The following is a 17,564-nucleotide window of genomic DNA, read 5'->3' on the forward strand; positions in this document are numbered from 1 at the left end:
GGGGGGGGGACAATCAGAGCGGGATGCGGAAGAGGGAGGAAGGAAAAAGAAAAAAAGAAAATGCACACTTACTGTCGCCGAGCCCTAGCGCCTTCAGGACGCGATCGATAAACAAGACGCCGCCGAACGACTTGCGGAAGGTCTCGATCTCCCGGATGCCATTCTGGTCGTACGGCTTGGGGCCGTCGGTCGGAAACGCCGCGGAAAATTGGGTGAAGTCTAGCATATTTGTTTGTTGGCGGAGGGATAGAAAGTTGGGGCAGCTCCCAGGTTCTCGGGCTTGAAGCGACCTCTGCGATCGCTGTATGTATGTACGGATTACACTAATCCGTACTACGTTATGTGTGATTTCCCTATTGATGCCAGCTGAATGATAAGATTGCGACCCTTTTGGTTAGCTAGTTACGTTATTCGTATAACTGGAACATCTGTGTTGGGCCCACGCAGTAATCCGTACAGCATACGGATCGGGTATTACAAGAATGCAAATAACCGAGGCGCGCCCACTGCGGTGAGGGGTCGAACGGTAGAGCTGTGGCTTAGGTTGTGGCTGGTTGTTTACAATCACCGCAGCCAAATGTCAACACAGCAGCGGGGCACGCAGCGACTGGCATCCCTTTTCCGCGCCTGCCATTTTGGAGACCGCGCGATTCACAAACGTTGCGCGGTCGCAATTGTCCGACCTTTTTTTATTCATTCGGTAACGTACCCATTTTGTTTTTATTTTTTTGCACTACCCATTTTCTTTTTTCCTTCAGATATCCCCGCCTCCCGCAGTCATGTCGACGCGACCGTCACGGCGGTCCGCCCGGCGCACCGCCATCGTCGAGTCCTCAGACGAAGATATGCCCGACGCGCCCCAAGTAGCCGACGACAGCGGCGACGACTTTACGCCGGCGCCCGCTGCCGGCCCCCGTCGCACCACATCCGGCCGGAAGAGAACAGAGGCACCGGCGCCAACACCCCCGCAGGCACCACCACCTGCGCCCAAGCGCCGTGGCCGTCCGCCCAAGAAGAGCGCCACACCGGCCCCCTCCGTCGTTGAACCCAGCGAAGTGTTTGACCCCGACCAGACAGCGGTGACAACAGTATCAACAGCAACGACAGCATCAACCACGACGAAAACAACCGCTGCAGCGCCCGACGAAGAGGAAGATGCCCCCGCCAAACGGCCAACCCAGGGCAGGCGGAGGAGCGTGGCGCCCCGCGCTTCCAAGTCGGCTACCCCCGAGCTGCAACCGCAAAAGGCCTCCCCGAAGCTCTCCGTGTCCCCGGCAAACCTCCATGGTGTTCCCTTTGCCGACATCACAGCCTCCGCAACCAACGAACAGCGCCGCCAAGAAGATGAAACCGTTCTGGCGGCCGCCAAGCCCATCAAGGCCATGGACACCCTCCTTGAGAAGCCCATGGACATTATGCTGAAGTCGCGCACCATGACTATTCCCACCGTTGAGGAGACTGGGCCGAAACCCCGCATTGTCATCACCTACCTCGTCCTCACCAACTTCAAGAGCTATGCCGGCAGACAGGAAGTGGGACCTTTTCACGCTTCCTTCTCCTCCGTGGTCGGGCCCAACGGTTCTGGCAAGTCCAACGTCATCGACTCCCTGCTTTTCGTCTTCGGCTTCCGAGCCAGCAAGATGAGGCAGGGCAAGATCTCGGCCCTAATCCACAACTCTGCACAGTACCCCAACCTGGACCACTGCGAGGTTGCCGTGCACTTCTGCGAGGTCCTCGATCGGCCCGGAGGAGGCCACGATGTCATTCCAAACTCTGAACTGGTCATCTCGCGCAAGGCGTTCAAGAACAACTCGAGCCAGTACTACATCAACGGCAAGACCTCCAACTTCACCACCGTCACGCAACTGCTCCGCGACCGCGGGGTGGATCTCGACCACAAACGCTTCTTGATCCTCCAGGGCGAGGTCGAGTCTATTGCCCAGATGAAGCCAAAGGCCGCCAATGAACATGAAGATGGCCTGCTCGAGTACCTGGAGGACATTATCGGCACATCCAAGTACAAGACGCCCATTGAGGAGGCTGCTGCGGAGGTGGAGACCCTCAACGAGGTCTGCGTGGAAAAGAGCGGCCGCGTCCAGCACGTGGAAAAGGAGAAGAACAGCCTCGAGGACAAGAAGGAAAAGGCATTGGCGTACATCCGTGACGAGAACGAGCTTGCCATGAAGCAGTCTGCCTTATACCAGCTCTATATCTCCGAATGCGACGACAACATTGCCGTCACCGAGGAGGCGATCGGGCAGATGCAAGCCGAGCTCGATGCCGAGCTTGAGAAGCACCACGGCAGCGAGCAGGTCATCAAGCAGCTGGAGAAGAGCTACTCGAAGGGCAGCAGGGAGTATGAGGCACAAGAGAAGGAGACGCAGGGCCTGATCAAGGAGATGACCAAGTTCGATCAAGAACGCGTCAAGTTTGACGAGAAGCGAAAGTTCCTCGCGGACAAGCGGAAGAAGCTGGAGAAGACCATCGCAAATGCCGAGGGTTCCGCCTTTGAAGCCGAGCAGACGATCGAGCAGTGCGCCAATGAGATCGAGACCCGTGCGGAGGAGATTGCGGCGCTCGAGCAGCGCGTCAAGGAGGAGGAGGCCGAGCTCGCCGTCATTCGCGACAACCTGAAGGGCAAGACGCAGCATCTTTCCGACCAGATTGCCGCAAAGCAGAAGTCTCTGGAGCCTTGGAAGGAAAAGATCAACCAAAAGCAATCCGCGATCGCCGTCGCCGAGAGCGAGATGGCCATTCTGCGAGAGAAGGCCAACGCCGGCGCCGTCGCCCTCGAGGAGATGCAGGCCAAGATTGCCGCCATCGAGGAGAGCCAGGCAGCAAAGGCGGAGGAGCTCAAGCAGTGCCAGGCCGAGAAGGCCGCTCTGCAGAAGGAGGGTAGGAGGGCGGTCGCCGAGTTGGAGAAGCTCGCGCAGGAAGAGCCCAAGCTGCGCGCGCAGCTCTCCAACGCCCGGCAAAAGGCCGACGAAGCCCGGTCGAACCTCGCCGCTACCCAGACGCAGGGCAACGTTCTCACTGCTCTGATGCGCATGAAGGAGTCGGGCCGGATCGACGGGTTCCACGGCCGCCTCGGCAACCTAGGTACCATCGATCCGATGTACGACGTTGCCATCTCGACAGCCTGCCCCGCGCTTGACAACTTCGTCACCGACACCGTGGAGGCGGGCCAGCAATGCATCGAGTACCTCAGGAAGACCAACCTCGGCCGTGGTAACTTCATCTGTCTAGACAAGCTGAGAGCGCGCGACCTCTCCCCGATCCAGACCCCGGAAAACGCGCCACGTCTGTTTGATCTCGTGAAGCCCAAGGACGAAAAGTTCCGCCCAGCCTTCTACCACGCCCTCCAAGACACGCTCGTGGCTCAGGACCTGGCCCAGGCGAACCGCATCGCCTACGGCGCCAGGAGATGGCGCGTGGTCACCTTGGCCGGAGAACTGATCGACAAGTCTGGTACTATGTCTGGTGGCGGCAACACCGTCAAGAAGGGCCTCATGTCGTCAAAGCTCGTCTCCGGCACCAGCAAGGAGCAGGTCGCAAAGTTTGAGGCAGACCGCGATGAGCTGGAGCAAGCATTCCACGAGTTTCAGGAGCGCCAGCGAGAGCTCGAGGCTAGGATACGGACCCTCAAGGAGCAGATCCCGGAACTCGATACCAAGATGCAAAAGATCAATCTCGACGTGGAAAGCTCGGCAAGGAAGCTGGCTGATGCCCAGCGCAGGGTGAAGGAACTCGCCAAAGAACACCAGCCGTCCAAAACCGACGATAGTCGTATCGTCGTTCTCGAGAAGGAAGTCGCCAAGCTGAACAGAGATATCGAGAAGCTCAATGAGGAAACCTCGAGCGTCGAGGAGGAGATCAAGACCCTCCAAGACAAGATCATGGAAATTGGTGGTGAGAAACTCCGGGCCAAGAGAGCCACGGTTGATGCGCTCAAGGAGGAAATCGCGTCGCATAATGAGGAGGTCTCCAATGCCGAGGTCCGCAAGGCTAAAGCGGAGAAGCAGCTAGTCAAGCTCAGGAAGGACCATGCCAGGGCGACCAAGGAGCTTGAAGCTGCCACTCGGGATTCCGAGAGGCTCGAAGAAGAGATTCGGAACCAGGGAGACAAGGCGGAGGACTTCAAGACGAGGGTCGAAGAGGCCAAGGAGGCACTGGCAACTAAGAAGCGAGAGCTTGCCAAGATGAAGGCCGAGCTTGACGAGAAGACGGCCGAACTCAACGAGACCCGGGCGGCGGAAATCGAGATGCGTAACAAGCTGGAGGAAAGCCAGAAGATCCTTGCGGACAACCAGCGGAAGCGGTACCACTGGGAGGAAAAACTCTCAAAGCTTTCGCTCCAGAACATTGCCGACCTAGAATCGGGAACGACCGGCTCCGCCGCTCCTGCACGGCCTGAATCTCGGCAGACCCCCCGGCAGGACGATGAGGATGTCGAAATGGAGGACGCATCGGCGCGATCGGAAGCCGAGGCCGAGGAGGATATGGATGAGGATGGAGATGCGACCATGACCCAGCCGGCCCACGAGCAGCGCCGGAAGGCACCGCTTGAGCTGCCGCGTTACAGCAAGGACGAGCTTGCGGACATGGATAAGAAGACCCTCCTGGGTGAGATCGCAGCGCTTGAGGAGAAGACGCAGAATGTCAACGTCGACTTGGGTGTGCTTGCCGAATACCGCCGCCGCGTAGAAGAACACGCCGCTCGGTCCTCAGACCTTGCCAGCGCCGTCGCCCAGCGCGACGCAGCCAAGAAGCGCTGCGACGACCTCCGCAGGTTACGCCTCGAGGGCTTTATGGAAGGCTTCAGCACCATCTCGTTGCGGCTCAAGGAAATGTACCAGATGATCACCATGGGCGGCAACGCCGAACTGGAGCTGGTGGACTCGCTCGATCCCTTCAGCGAGGGAATCCTGTTCAGCGTCATGCCGCCCAAGAAGTCATGGAAGAACATCAGCAACCTGTCCGGTGGCGAGAAGACGCTGAGCTCTCTCGCGCTAGTGTTCGCCCTGCACCACTACAAGCCGACGCCGCTGTACGTCATGGACGAGATCGATGCCGCGTTGGATTTCAGGAATGTGAGTCACTCCGGCCGCCTCCCCTTCTTTCCCCGGCGCATTGGTATGATCAGATTCTGACATGCCCTACCGAAAGGTATCCATCGTGGCCAACTACATCAAGGAGCGCACCAAGAACGCCCAGTTCATCGTCATCTCGCTGCGCAACAACATGTTCGAGTTGGCCTCCCGTCTCGTCGGCGTGTACAAGGTCAACCACATGACCAAGAGCGTGACGATCGAGAACCGCGATTACATCAAGGGCCGGAACCAGCCCGGACATGGACAGCAGGCGAGGGGACAACAACAACAGCAACAGCAGCAGCAGCAGCAGCAGCAGCAACAACAACAACAGGTTCGTCCTTCAATCCTTCTTCCGCATCGCCCGAAATGAGTACACACAAAGGATCCTTCCCGTCTTCCTTCCGTCTGTAACAAGACCTGTCGGGCCTTTGGTAAGTGGGCAGGCAATGGAAGAGACGGATGTGGATTCCATGATGACACAAGCGATTTTTGAGATTTGGTGTTTCGTTTCCCCTCCCCCCCCCTTTCTTCCACCCCCCCAACCCATGGTATTGGCAGTCGTGTTAATATTGAGGGTTCTCTCTTTAGCGTCATCCTCTTACTCCTGCGTCGATCCGTCGTCCGGGGTAATTGCTCGCTGTGTGTCTGTCTGTCTGTTTTGCGTTTCGGGCTAGGAAAGGGTTGCTTTGGGTCGCTTGTTAGGAAGGATATGCGTCTCTGCTGGGTAACGTATTGAATCTGGTGGGTTTTTTTTCGTCTTCTTGGTCTGAGAGGTTGGTTTTCTCCACGAAAGGGGCGGAAAGTCGGGGGAAGACGAGGCTGGATAGAGACTGGGATTTCTGATGGGCTGGCTGGGTTGTACGTCGTCATGAAAATGCTCATGTCCTGTTCTCTTCTCTATCTTCCTTGACATCTTTTGAAGGTTGGGCTGGCTGGGATGTATGCTTTTTGGTTTGGGCAAACTCCCTATCCTGATACCCGAAACTCACCTTACTCAGCTCGTCCTTTCCCCCTTTCTTCTTTGGACAGCTCTCGCCGTGAGGAAGGCGAAAGTTGAAAACGAATCTTGAGGTGTTCTCCCCCCACTCCCCCTATTCCCCATCAGCTTGCTTTCTATCAATGTGTCACCGAGATGGAGCTTCTTTAAAACCCCCTAGCGTTGTTTATTTGGTTTAGATGCTTCGCGAAAAGTACCCTACAACCCCCGCCACTTTTCTTTCCACCCGCCCTTCTCAAACAGCCACAAGGCCTCGGTCGCGTAAGCCTTGCTGCTCATGTGGCCCTTCCCTTCCGGCAGCCCGGCCTCCTGCTCCAAGCTCTCGATCACTCTCCCCTCCTTGAAGCAGCGCCAGAGGGCGAACGCGAGGTCGTCCTCCTCTCCGTCCCTCCCGCCCGCGCCGGACCCGAATTCCCCCTTGCCCAGCCGGTACAGGATCCTGCCGAGCGTCTGGTACGCGAGGCAGCGCTGCGCGGGGACGGCCGAGCGCGCGAGCCGCGCCAGCTCGGGGATGGTGTAGCCGGCGGCCTCGGGGGCCTCGCCGTGGTGGTGCAAGCCCTTGGTGACGGGGATGCGGCGGCTGACGCGCGGGGGCAGCAGGGCGCCGCGGAAGTCGAAGCGGAGGGCCGAGACGGGGAGCGAGTCCTGGCCCGGGTAGTAGGGCGACTCGCGGTCGGCGGGCGAGTCGGGCGTCGGGACGGGCGCCATCCACGCGAGCTTGGAGGGGTCGGCGGGCAGGTCGGGGAAGAACTTTCTGTGCATCGTCTCGAGGAAGTTCGGGTCCGCCGGGTCCAGGTCGGGCACGGCTGGCGGGCGCGGGAAGTGGGTGTTGTGGGGGACATCTGCCGACAGCTTGTGAGCGGGCGTGGGCTTGTGGGCGGGCGCGGGCTTGGGCTTGGGTCGGGCCGCGGACGTGACTGGGAAGAGGTCGGGCGGGGGCATCGGCGGCGGCGCATCTTCGTCGAAGGTGACGGTTTTCTTTGGCTTGTCATCGGGCTCTCTGGAAGGCGATTTCGGACCGGCGGCAGGTGGTTCCTCGGGCGCGTCTTCGACTGTTGCTTGTCGCGGCTTGGCTGGCGGAGGCGGCGGCGGCGGCGGCGGCGGCGGCGAGCCAGGATCCTGTGAGCGCTCGGGAGGCTGCGCGTCAAAGGGAGACGGCCCGGACGGCTCATCGAGATTCGCGCGCCTCAGCAACATCTGGATGAGTTTGGGATCTAGGCCGTTGTAGAGCTCCTTTTGCGCCTCTGCAATCTCTTCGGGCGACATCGAGGCAAGGACGGCCTTGTTCTCCTCATCGATCGCTCGCCGCTCGTCCGTTGTTGTCGCATCCCTCGCGGGGGCTTCATCGTGGCCGGATGGCTTAGAAGAACGGTCGGCAGACGTAGAGGCAGGCGAGGCACCAGCGGGCTTTTTTTGCCGCTGCTGCTTGAAAGCCGACACTCGTTTCTTGTGCGCGGGGAAGCCTGTGGCCGATGGTGCAGGTGCGGTAGGGAAACTTGGTGGGGTAGCGTCGCTGGTTTCTCTTTCCTTGACGTCGAGGACATCCAAAGTGACCTCCATTTTCCTTTTTTTTGACTGCAATAGATTCCTGTGTGTGTTTGCCAGGTCGGGCCTCACGTACGCTTCGGCTTTGTCTTTCACCTTGGGTCACGTTCGGAGTGAATAGAATAGGTTGCTCTCGGTGAATGAATGCCTTCCGTGTTATCTTATCGGCGATGGGGCACGGAAGAGCACAAGTTGTCCCGCAGATCCGCATCGATCATACAGAGGCTGCAGGCAGGTCCGTGCATCCTTCCAGAAAGCTCAGCTCTGAATTCGGACGAAGCCGAAAGAGAACGGAGTATGACGGAACCTTTTCCGCAGGCTCCCTTGTGTACGCTGCAAGGACGGACTGTACAGTACGCCTAGGCAGGTGCACAAAAACAAAACGTGCACCGTTTGTTTCGACAATGGGTGGGCAAGACGGTGGGATGAGCATCAACCAACATGTTAAATAACTCTACTACTCATTTTGCCAAATGTACATGGAAAGTGGTAACAAAAGACACTTATGACACGGCCATACTTGAAACTTTACAAGCTCCGGGACTCAAAAGGGTATATAGGTGCTTTGTTTCAAGAAAGACTTGCCTATCGTTTTTTGAAAGATGTGTATCCGTAGTTTCGACTTTTCGGGGAACCTTCCTCTTATTGCCCAGGCTGCAATTGCGACAGAGCGACCAAATGTCCCGAAGCGTGGTGTGGCTGCGTGCAAAAAGAAACCCCTGTGCGCCGGGCCTAGCGCACCCCTGCTGCAGCGCGGCTGTTTTGTCTCTTGGCGCCGTGGAACAGGCAGTTCCTCATACCACACCAACCACATCAGGTTCGAAACGGAGGTGGGGTCGTCAGCGGGAAGTGGTGTATCTGGTACGTACCTCGTGGTGTAAAAGTGGACTGTGCAGCAGCACCTGCACCTGCAACCTGCACCTGCGGCGGCAGGCGGGCAAGCCTCTTCCCCATTCTCGGCTCGAAAGCTTGACGCCCCACCCACCCCTCTCGAAGCCGTGAACGAACGTCCCCATTTCCAGACCCCTGTCATACCTTAAAAAGATGCCTCGACAAGATTGATTCCCGGGCATGCCAAGAAAAACAGCAAAAGATTTGTGCAGCCCTGTTCTGCAGTCGGATGGTTCGCTGATGACGGATGACGGAAGGGGATCCACGACTCGCACCCGCGGTTTACAAACGACTATCCGTACTTGGTACGGAGTAACTATCCCATGGACACTCGGCTTCCCCCTCCTCCCCCCCTTTCCCTTCTCTTGCGCCTTGGTTCTTCCGTTAGCTTTCCTGCACCGTACTGTACATACATACATTCTCCGTAAGTCCATACATACAAGAGGCGTGCAGATTACCGCGCGACCTGATGACCCGCCGCTGACAGCTGGGAAGAGGCCCTTCGGCTTGGTTGTGAGTCCATTTTAGTCCGTCTCTGATCCCAGTTTCCCATGCCATTTCCCTTCTCGGCCGTCGCTTGGCTCAGGGCCCAATCCCGTCCGGCGGCTCCTAGGCAGTTGATGTGTTTGTTCGTCGTGATTCTTGTTCCCCTGTTCAGAGGTTGGGGCCCCCGTCTCCTCTCTCCACCCTTCCGCTCCCACTGCCCTGCAACCCTCCTGGGCTCCCTCGGCGATGCCCGTCGAGCTTGCCCGCCCGCGAGCTTTCTGGTGTTTTCATTCGCCTCTTTACAGACCAAAATTTCCCATGCGTCCGTGACGGTCTGAGGCGGCCAGAGCCCCGGTTTTCCCTCGGCCGCTGCGAAATAATCCAAGTGCCAAAAACAGAGCCCATCCCCATTCTTCTCTTCGCCCCTTCGCACCCCAAATTTTCCTTCTTTCTTCCTCACTCTTTTCCCCTCCCAACACACCCAACTTCCACCGACTTTTTCGCTCGTGGAGTGCAAAGCCCATCTCGACCATCTCCATTTTCCCCCTTGTTGCATTTCGCAAACATCATATTTGGATTCAGCGAGGCCTGCCGAATTGATCTATCCAAGCTGATCGCCTGCATCGACGCACGTGGGTTCCTATTGCCTATTTTTTGGGTCGTCGCCCGCGGTCGAGTTTGCAGCGTTTGCGCGATCTCTGAAGCCATCCGGAGGCTGCACACTCCACTCTGCAGCTCGATCCCCCAAAGTCACAACCCGGCTGCCTTTCCCGGCCCTGGCGCTCGGACCCCATCGGCCAATCAGCCAACCATCGGAGATTCTGCATCTCCCCGCAGAGCCCAAGCAACTTTCTCTAACTTTGGAGATTAGGCGGCCTATCAGAGGGCTGCATGACTCTCTGAAGCTGTGTTCTCATCTATAACACCGCCAATTGGCGGCGACTTTCTGTGTATACTTGCGTCTTGTGCCGGCGGGCAGTCTCGTTGCCGCTTTTGTTGGATTCTCTTTCACTCTGCTGCCGGGCGCCCATTGTCGAGGAAACAAACAAAAAAAAGAAAGAAAAAAGAAAGAAAAGAAAAAAGAAAAGAAAAGAAAATTACGGACAGGCCAACGGGGTAGTTAACCGGGGGGGTGGGTGCCGGTTATTCGGATTGATCCGTTTTTTATTTCCCTTTTTGTCTTTCTTATCTTCTTTCAAGGTCATCTCGGAGAGATCTTGTTCCTTCTTTGGTGGCATTCGAGCCGCTGAGGAATGGCAACAAGTGGTGGATCGGATTCCGCAATGCAGCAACAGGAACACTACAGCTCGTCGCCGTCACTATCGTCACCGCCCTCTGCACTGTCAGAGCCCGGGTCCCCCACGCGGGTGCTCAACGCCGGCCGAGCAAATATTGAGATGGACGAGATCATCGTCGATCCCAGCTCAGCAGCCCGATTCACCATCATGCAGCAACACCAGCCCGCCGAACAAGCCCCTAACGTCCCGTTGACCGCTGCCGGTCTTCCGCGCAAGAAACCCGGCCGGAAACCGGGCAGCACCGTCAAGCCAAAGCCGCCCGCCGACGGCAGCTCCAACACAACCAACACCGACGCGCCCAAGCAGCGTCGGCCAAGGAAGCCCAAGGACCCCAACGCCCCTCCCGTCCAGAGGAAGCGCAAGGCGGCAGCGACCGAGGCCGGCGATGCCAACTCCGAGATGGACGCACGATCGGCCTCGGGCCCCCCTCGGCAGACCAAGATCACCGAACTCACCCCGATGCGCATGGCCCTGGATGCGCGCTCTGCGCCCACCGATATCGGGTTCGCGCCCACCGCTCCCAAACGCGAGAGCGCCTCCGGGTCCATGAACATGATGAACCTTCTCAACGAGGAACCCCAGCCGAAACCCCAGCCCGCTCCGCCGGCCAGGCAGATGTTTGATCCCATCAGGGGCAACTACGACCCGATCAGGGAATCCGTGGCGACGCGTGAACCTTACGGCACGGGGCCCCATGGCTCGCCGCGCGCGCCCACCCAGGTGGTCAACCGGGCCAGCGCATCGCCCTCGATCGCCAGCCTGGTGGACCCCCAGCCGGCGCCCAGCGCCATCTCTCCTCGCCCGGCCTACACAAACCCCGCGTCTCAGCCGCGCTATCAAGACTCGACATCCATGACATCCATGCCACCCTCACCTTCCGACGCGGCCCGGAACGCGTCTCAGTCGGCTGCCAAGCCCACCACCCTGACCGAAGCCAGGCGACCTCCGCCGCCTCCCCCGGCGCCTCCGACGGCCAGCAAGCCGGAATCCAAAGTGACCACTTCGTTTACTAGCATGACTTCGGCACCGAGCGCCACGTCATCCGGCCCAACGGCCGCCCCTGCAGCCCCCCCGCCCGCGACCGCGCCGAGCAAGAAGATCGCCGCGGTCGTCCAGCAAGAGCGCGAGTCCCAAAAGAAGGCGCGCAGCTCATCCTCTTCTTCCCCCAAGCTCAACAGCCTCAAGGACGCGCTCCCGCCCTTGCCCGGCGGCGAGCGCTCCATCCTCGACTTCGGCAAGGCGCGCCCGGGCGAGGAGGCCGAGGCGCCCAACATCTCGCTGCACATCCCGCTCAACCCGGGCGAGTGCAACAAGTACGTCAACTTTATGCGCATGGCCGAGGAGCGCTACGGCTGGGACGCGCTGCACCCGCGCCTGGCCGCCAGCCGCGAGCGCAAGGCGCGCATCGCCGCGGCTACCGCCGCGCTCGAGAAGACGGGCAGCGGCCGCGACTCGAGCGCCGAGGAGATGGACGAGGATATCCTGCAGGGGTCCGATGCCGGCGAGAGCAACGCCGAGATGCAAGGGAACGGGACCGGCGCGCCGGCCAAGCCGGCCAAGAAGAAGCGCAACTTCAAGGAGGACGAGTACGACAAGGACGACGACTTTGTCGACGACTCGGAGCTGCTCTGGGAGGAGCAGGCCGCCGCGAGCAAGGACGGCTTCTTTGTCTACTCGGGCCCGCTGATCCCCGAGGTCGAGAAGCCCGCCGCGTCGGAGGAGCGGCCCAGGCGGGGGCGCGGCGGGCGCGGCAGGGGAAGCCGCGGCGGCGGCACCGTCAGGGGCGAGGGGAGCGGACGCGGGAGGGGAGGAGGCGGGCCGGGCTCGCGAGGCGGCACCGTCCGGAAGCCGAGGATCACGAAGCTGGAGAAGGAGCAGCGCGACCGCGAAAAAGCGGAGCGCGAGAAGCTGGCCCAGATCACCTCCACCAAGACGGGCACGGACTCGCCTGCCTCGAGCCTCCTCTCGCTTGGTGGACCCTCGTCAACTCAGGGGGCCACGCCCAGCATGGCGATGTGATTGTGTGATATTTGGCCCTTTTTCTTTTTCTTTTTCGTGGCTGTACGTACGTACACGGTAATTTGGAAGGGGGAGGGTCTAGCATCGAGTTCTCACGGGGTGTGTATGTGTGTGTGTGTGTGTGTATCATCATCCATGGGAGAGGTTATACGGGGAAAGGCATCTGCCTGCAGGCCGGGGCGTCGCGTTGTTAGCGTCTTTGCATTTTTTTGGGGTGGGGGAGGGGAGGGAAGGGGAGGGGAGGGGAGGCTGGACCCGGTCTGGTCCAGCCAGAGAGATAAGAGCTCTCCGTTTTATGGGTTCCATTGTCCGTGATTTATTTGCTCTAGGTTTGCAATGGGCTGGAATAAACAGTCGTCGACAGGCTCTCCGGGGCTGTCATAGGGAGTCGAATTCGGCAGTGACTCCGGCAATGGGGATGGATGGGGTGTTTGGGGTTTCCCGTCAGCGTCACCTGAGCCGTGCATCTAATTAGCAATGAATCAGTGCACCTTGCAGCGTCCCCTGCAGGGTCTGGAATTAATGAGCTTTGTTAGCTCGAAAGCGGCAGTGACCATGTCCGATTGCCCGAAGAGGGAACACTAGTCGGCCGCCAACTATATATATATATATATATATATCGATCCCACAGGAGGTTATCATGATCAACCAAATCAATCGTCTTTTGCTTCCCTTGCCGCATTTAAAAGAACATGTCCAACAGAAAAGTACATGCATATTCAAAGTCCTTCCCGACGCCAAACCAAAACTCACTCACTTTATGCATGGATAAAAGACATTATAATAAGAGCCAACGCCGACCATGCTGGGACCAGGCTTTCTTCCGTCTTCACTTTCCTCCTTTTCTCCGTCCTTCATCATCATCTTCTTCTTCGCCCCTCTTCTTTCATGTTTTTTTAACACCCACGTTATCAAGCCATCCTGGCCCCCTGAGCGGCGACATGCTCCTTCTCCTCCTCTCCATTCTCCCTGGCAATCGCAACCGCGGCGGCGGCAGGGCTGGTAGGCGCAGCAGTCGTGTTAATGGTGGCGGCGGCGGCGGCAGCGGCAGCAGTCACGGTCGTGGTCGCTAGCCCGGTCTTCTCGGCCCTCTCCTTTCTGGCGGCGATCCTGGCGGCGCGGCGCTCGGCCTTGGCCCTATCCTCGCGCATCTGGCGTATCACCCGGCTCCGGTCGCGGATCTTGTGGCCGTAGCGGTAGAAGGCGAAGGGGATGGGGATGAGCAGGACCTCGAGCAGGCCCAGGAAGGTGCCGGCCCACTGGGGGGTCATGGCCTCGTACATGGCGGGGCCGGCGAGGGGCAGGGCGGCGCCGAAGACGGAGCGCGCGACGGCGTTGCCGGCCATGGCGGAGGCGGCGTAGATGCCGTAGGCGGCGGCCAGGTAGTTGCTGCCGTAGATGAAGGAGAGCGTGTTGCCCATGCCGAAGGGGATGCCGAACGCGATGGGCACGGCCGGGTGGATCGACGCGGGGAGGCAGGTCCAGCTGAAGACGAGCTGCCCGAGCGGCGTCAGCAGCGCGCCGATGCACATGACCAGCGCCGTCGCCTCGGGCGCCGCCCGCCCCGTGTCCGGCTCCCGCTTGCCCGACCCGTTGATCAGCCGCCGCCAGACCGGCTCCATGCCGATGGCGATCAGCGTCCCGATCCCGATGCCCACGAACGCCAGCCCCGTCATGGACACGGACCAGCCCCGGTGCTGCGTGAAGACGATCGGGTAGGCCACGAAGCAGAGGTACAGGATGCCGTAGATGACCGAGATCCTGGATGGAACGGATGGACGGACGGACGGACGGACGTCAGTCATGGAGATCGATGGCTTCGAAGGGGAGGATGTTTGGGAGACAAAAAAAATAAAAAATAAAAAGGGGCGAGGAGGGAAGAGGGTGGGGTGGGGGGGGAGTTTGGGAGGGGCTAGGGCAAAGTGACTGACCAGATGTTGAAAAACCACAAGATGGGCTCCGTCGCGGCCAGGACGAACGGGCGGCCGAGGTTGATCTTGAGCAGATCCAGGGTCGAGATGCGCTGGTCGTGGCGGCACCACCATCTGTCGTCGCCCGTCTCCTTGCGCAGGCGGGCGGCCTTCTTCTTGAGCAGCGCGGGCATGTACGTCTCCTTGACGAGCGAGAGCATGACGAAGGCGACACCGGCCAGGATCATGGCCAGCCAGTTCCCCCATCGCCAGCCCAGGTTCTCGTACACGAAGCCCCCGATCAGCGGGCCCGTGACGGGCCCGTTGAGCGGCGCGATGCTGTACCACGACATGCACAGGGCCAGCGACTCGTGTCCGGCAATGTCGACCACGGTGCCGGGACTGTTTGAGATCATGGCTGCGCCGAAAACCGCACTGTTTCAACCCCCCCCCCCCCCCAAACCCCCACCCCAAAAATTATAAAAAAAAAAAAAAAAAAAAAAAAAAAGAGGGGTGCTTCTCTCGGGGAGAAGGAGGAGAAGGGAGGGAAGACGCTACCCGATGAACCGCACGACGACCAGCTCGGCCAGGCCGCTCGCCAGGCCGCAGGGGATGATCAGGACGATGAAGAGGCCCAGGCAGACGAGGTAGACGACGCGGCGGCCGTACAGCTCGCTCATGGGGGCGACGACGACGCTGCCGGCGGCAAGGCCGAGCAGGTACGTCGTCAGCCCCAGCGTGGCCACGGGCCGGCTCGACACGTCGAACTCGGCCATGATGCCCGGGATGGTGGCCGTGTAGCTGGTGGAGTAGAGCACCACCACCCAGGTCGCGTACGAGACGGAGAGCACCGTGTAGGCGCGGTACCAGAGCGGCCTGTTGGTTGTATTCCTCATTTCAACGGGATGGTACCCGATTATACGCCTCCTGGTCAGTCATCTTGCCCATTGTTTAATATACATATATATAATATATATATGTGCACCATGGGAAAAAAAGGAAAGAAAAAGAAAAAGAAAACAGCAAGGAAAGAAGAAGAAGAAAAGTAAGGGATTACCAGTTTCGCGGGTTCTCTGGGTCGTCAGCTTCGATGGTGACCTCAAAGTCTAGAGGTCTCGAGGCAGCCGAGGTGACAGAGGTGCGGGTGCGGGTGAGGTGGAGGGGGTCCTTATTGTCCTCGTTGTTGACGTTGTTGCTGTTGCTCCTGCTGATGTGATTGGGGTTGCCCTCGTTATCCTCCTCCTCCTCCTCATCATCATCATCCAGGTCGTCTGATGGGATCTGTTCAACCTCGGCTGCGGCCAGGGGAAGGGCGAGGGCGTGTTGAAGGGGTGAGAGGGGGTCGGTGTCGATGGAGGACTGCGTGCCGGAACAGGTGAGACTGGGCCCCGTTCCCTTGGTTGAGAGGCTCATCTTCTCAGGGGCCAGTGTTCCTGGATGAGGAGTGACCGCGGCTTGCTTCTCTACGTCTTCAACGAGGCCTGCCATGGTGAGTTCTTGGGGAAGGCGGGCCGGCCTCGTTTCCTCTTCTCTGCTAATATAGTCCGCAATGGCCCTTTAGTGTTGTAGCGATGCTAAATTCAAGACCAAGAATGGGCGAGACAGCATCCACATCAAACGCAGAATGACAGAGCAACATCCATAGCAGCACAGCAAGGGACATCAGGGCAGCGATGTATGTTTCCTTACAAAATGCTCCAGGTTAGAAAGAAAGATTGGAAGATAATTTTGTAAAAAAAAAAAATAAAAAATAAAAAAAAAGTTGTACTGGATTGCGAGAGTAAAAACTCCCATGGCGACAGACAGGGGAATTGGCGGTAGGCAGGGCGGGCGGGTCGAGCTATCGGGAGTAGCCCGGGCGTGGATGCTCGACGGGCCGGCTGCGACAACGGCTGCGTACCCAGCAACTACCTGCTGTGTATGTAGTTATGTATGTATGTATGTACGTACGTACGTATACACCATATAAAAGAGGCCGGGAGACTCTTCCCGATCGGTGGCTGTCCCGATACCGATCTTTCTCGCGGGTTTCGCGCTTACACTACTGCGTTCACTGCTGAGTACTGCGTAACAAGCTTCTTGACAGGCTGGCCTGCCTTCCAAGCCCTCTCCTTTTTGGGCCGAGGACCGGGTGTATGTACGCTAGCGTAGCGCGGTATCAACCCGAAGTGGGCCGGGCGTGTTCTGGATTGGGGGGAAGCCGGACCGGGGAGAGTGTTCCACGCCCACCCAGCCTGGGCCGCTACCGGCGCCGTTAAGCCTCGTATACTACTTCTACACTCCGATGCTGAGGGAGGAGTCAAATGCTATAGCGACGAGTCTGAAGAGCGGGTTGGAGGCGTGCTCTTCGAGTTGTCAGTCCAAGGCCAAGATGTTAATGGTCCAAGAGATGGTCGGCAGAGTGTCTTCTCCGCATTAGAAGAGGCGCTCACCCATCGGGGGCTGTTATCCGATGATGACAAACTCAACGCAGGAACGTGCAGGAACATTTCCGCTGGTTCTGGATTGGGGCGGGCAGCGTGGCCAGGAAGCTCCACTTCTCTCGCTCGACATCCCAGGCTGCCGAGGGTCGCGAAGGTCTCCATTCTTGCTTGGCAAGCCACAGTTGGGGAAGGTGGAGTCGCCGGCTCCGAGTTGCGGAGTGGAACCGGTACGGAGACGGTGCCGAGGCGGATCGGGCCCCTGCGGGCGGCGAAGCGTCGGGAGACCACGGCGGCGCTATTCACTGGCTGGCCCGAGTCTGCGGTGACAGCTGAGGTAGACAGTTCAATTCGAAGCGAGGATACACTCTTAACGTCCAGTCGGCTGTAGCGGACTTGTTCTTGGATGCTGTTTGCGAAAACATACGTACGGCCGATCCGGTACGTTCTGAAATACGGAAAAAGAAAAAAAAAACCTGTCTCCTGAGTTTGGAGCAGAGCTGAGCTGTCTTGCAATTCGTCAAACGTCATCATGCACCACAGCCGTCTCGTTCAGAAAGTAAGTAAGATTGGGGCAGGAGCAGTTGTGACGTCCGTGGACTGGGAGGTGTTGATGCGTCGGTGGGCTGCGTCCGGCATTCCTCCCACCCGCACAAGCGCGCCGAGCAGGAGGGGTATGAGACGCGGATAAGCGTAAAGGGCAGAGGCGGTGCAATCACACCGGCCGGGACCCGAACTCAGCATCTCTGTATGTCGTCGGCACCACAGCCGGTACGACCGCGCCATCAGTTTGACAGCCGCAGTGGCCGAGAAACAAAGGTCTCCGGTTCACCGCCAACCCAGCGTCTTGGGACTAGGGTTTGGAGAGACCAAACTGAGACTGTTGTTTGGCAAGCAAGCCAGTG

General features: G+C 59.0%; 6 protein-coding genes across 6 annotated transcripts in view; 2 read left to right on the plus strand and 4 right to left on the minus strand.

Annotated features, from left to right (window-relative positions):
* Positions 1-324, minus strand: part of P884DRAFT_285693 (nuclear pore complex assembly-domain-containing protein) — a gene marked incomplete at its 3' end in the record, with an annotated part of 1,181 nt that extends 857 nt beyond the window's left edge. The window contains exon 1 of the mRNA XM_069443782.1: positions 73-324. Coding sequence (XP_069296862.1) covers positions 73-226 — 154 coding nt within the window. The 5' untranslated portion in view covers positions 227-324. The remainder of the gene's footprint in view (positions 1-72) is intronic.
* Positions 325-5,679: 5,355 nt separating this feature from the next.
* Positions 5,680-6,106, minus strand: P884DRAFT_260738 (uncharacterized protein). Its single transcript, XM_069441485.1, has one exon. It carries the CDS (start codon positions 6,004-6,006, stop codon positions 5,764-5,766), a length of 243 nt encoding a protein of 80 aa, XP_069296863.1. The 5' UTR covers positions 6,007-6,106; the 3' UTR covers positions 5,680-5,763.
* P884DRAFT_32102 (RPAP1-like protein) lies at positions 5,955-7,900 on the minus strand. The gene has a single exon (XM_069445394.1). It carries the CDS (start codon positions 7,648-7,650, stop codon positions 6,289-6,291), a length of 1,362 nt encoding a protein of 453 aa, XP_069296864.1. The 5' UTR covers positions 7,651-7,900; the 3' UTR covers positions 5,955-6,288.
* Positions 7,901-8,883: 983 nt separating this feature from the next.
* P884DRAFT_260741 (uncharacterized protein) lies at positions 8,884-9,409 on the plus strand. Its single transcript, XM_069441486.1, has one exon. The coding sequence runs from the start codon at positions 9,078-9,080 to the stop codon at positions 9,348-9,350; it is 273 nt and encodes a 90-aa protein (XP_069296865.1). The 5' UTR covers positions 8,884-9,077; the 3' UTR covers positions 9,351-9,409.
* Positions 9,410-10,295: 886 nt separating this feature from the next.
* On the plus strand, positions 10,296-12,329 carry P884DRAFT_300554 (uncharacterized protein; the record flags this gene model as incomplete). The annotated part of the gene is made up of 1 exon (XM_069444780.1): positions 10,296-12,329. One exon carries the CDS (start codon positions 10,296-10,298, stop codon positions 12,327-12,329), a length of 2,034 nt encoding a protein of 677 aa, XP_069296866.1.
* Positions 12,330-12,955: 626 nt separating this feature from the next.
* P884DRAFT_292769 (major facilitator superfamily domain-containing protein) lies at positions 12,956-15,990 on the minus strand. The gene is made up of 4 exons (XM_069444182.1): positions 15,297-15,990; positions 14,798-15,115; positions 14,261-14,641; positions 12,956-14,090 (listed from the first exon to the last, which is right to left on the minus strand). Exons 1-4 carry the CDS (start codon positions 15,725-15,727, stop codon positions 13,241-13,243), a joined length of 1,980 nt encoding a protein of 659 aa, XP_069296867.1. The 5' UTR covers positions 15,728-15,990; the 3' UTR covers positions 12,956-13,240.
* Between the last annotated feature and the right edge of the window lie 1,574 nt (positions 15,991-17,564).

Source organism: Thermothelomyces heterothallicus (assembly GCF_042370625.1).
Source record: "Thermothelomyces heterothallicus CBS 202.75 unplaced genomic scaffold P884_scaffold_14, whole genome shotgun sequence".
Lineage (NCBI taxonomy): Eukaryota > Fungi > Ascomycota > Sordariomycetes > Sordariales > Chaetomiaceae > Thermothelomyces > Thermothelomyces heterothallicus.

Coding starts and splice junctions, on each gene's coding strand:
- P884DRAFT_292769 (XM_069444182.1), bottom strand. CDS start 15,727: ATGGCAGGCCTCGTTGAAGACGTAGAGAAGCAAGCCGCGGTCACTCCT. Junction 15,116..15,296: donor CCAGAGAACCCGCGAAACTG/GTAATCCCTTAC, acceptor TACAACCAACAG/GCCGCTCTGGTACCGCGCCT. Junction 14,091..14,260: donor TTGTGGTTTTTCAACATCTG/GTCAGTCACTTT, acceptor CGTTCCATCCAG/GATCTCGGTCATCTACGGCA.
- P884DRAFT_260741 (XM_069441486.1), top strand. CDS start 9,078: ATGCCATTTCCCTTCTCGGCCGTCGCTTGGCTCAGGGCCCAATCCCGT.
- P884DRAFT_32102 (XM_069445394.1), bottom strand. CDS start 7,650: ATGGAGGTCACTTTGGATGTCCTCGACGTCAAGGAAAGAGAAACCAGC.
- P884DRAFT_260738 (XM_069441485.1), bottom strand. CDS start 6,006: ATGTCAAGGAAGATAGAGAAGAGAACAGGACATGAGCATTTTCATGAC.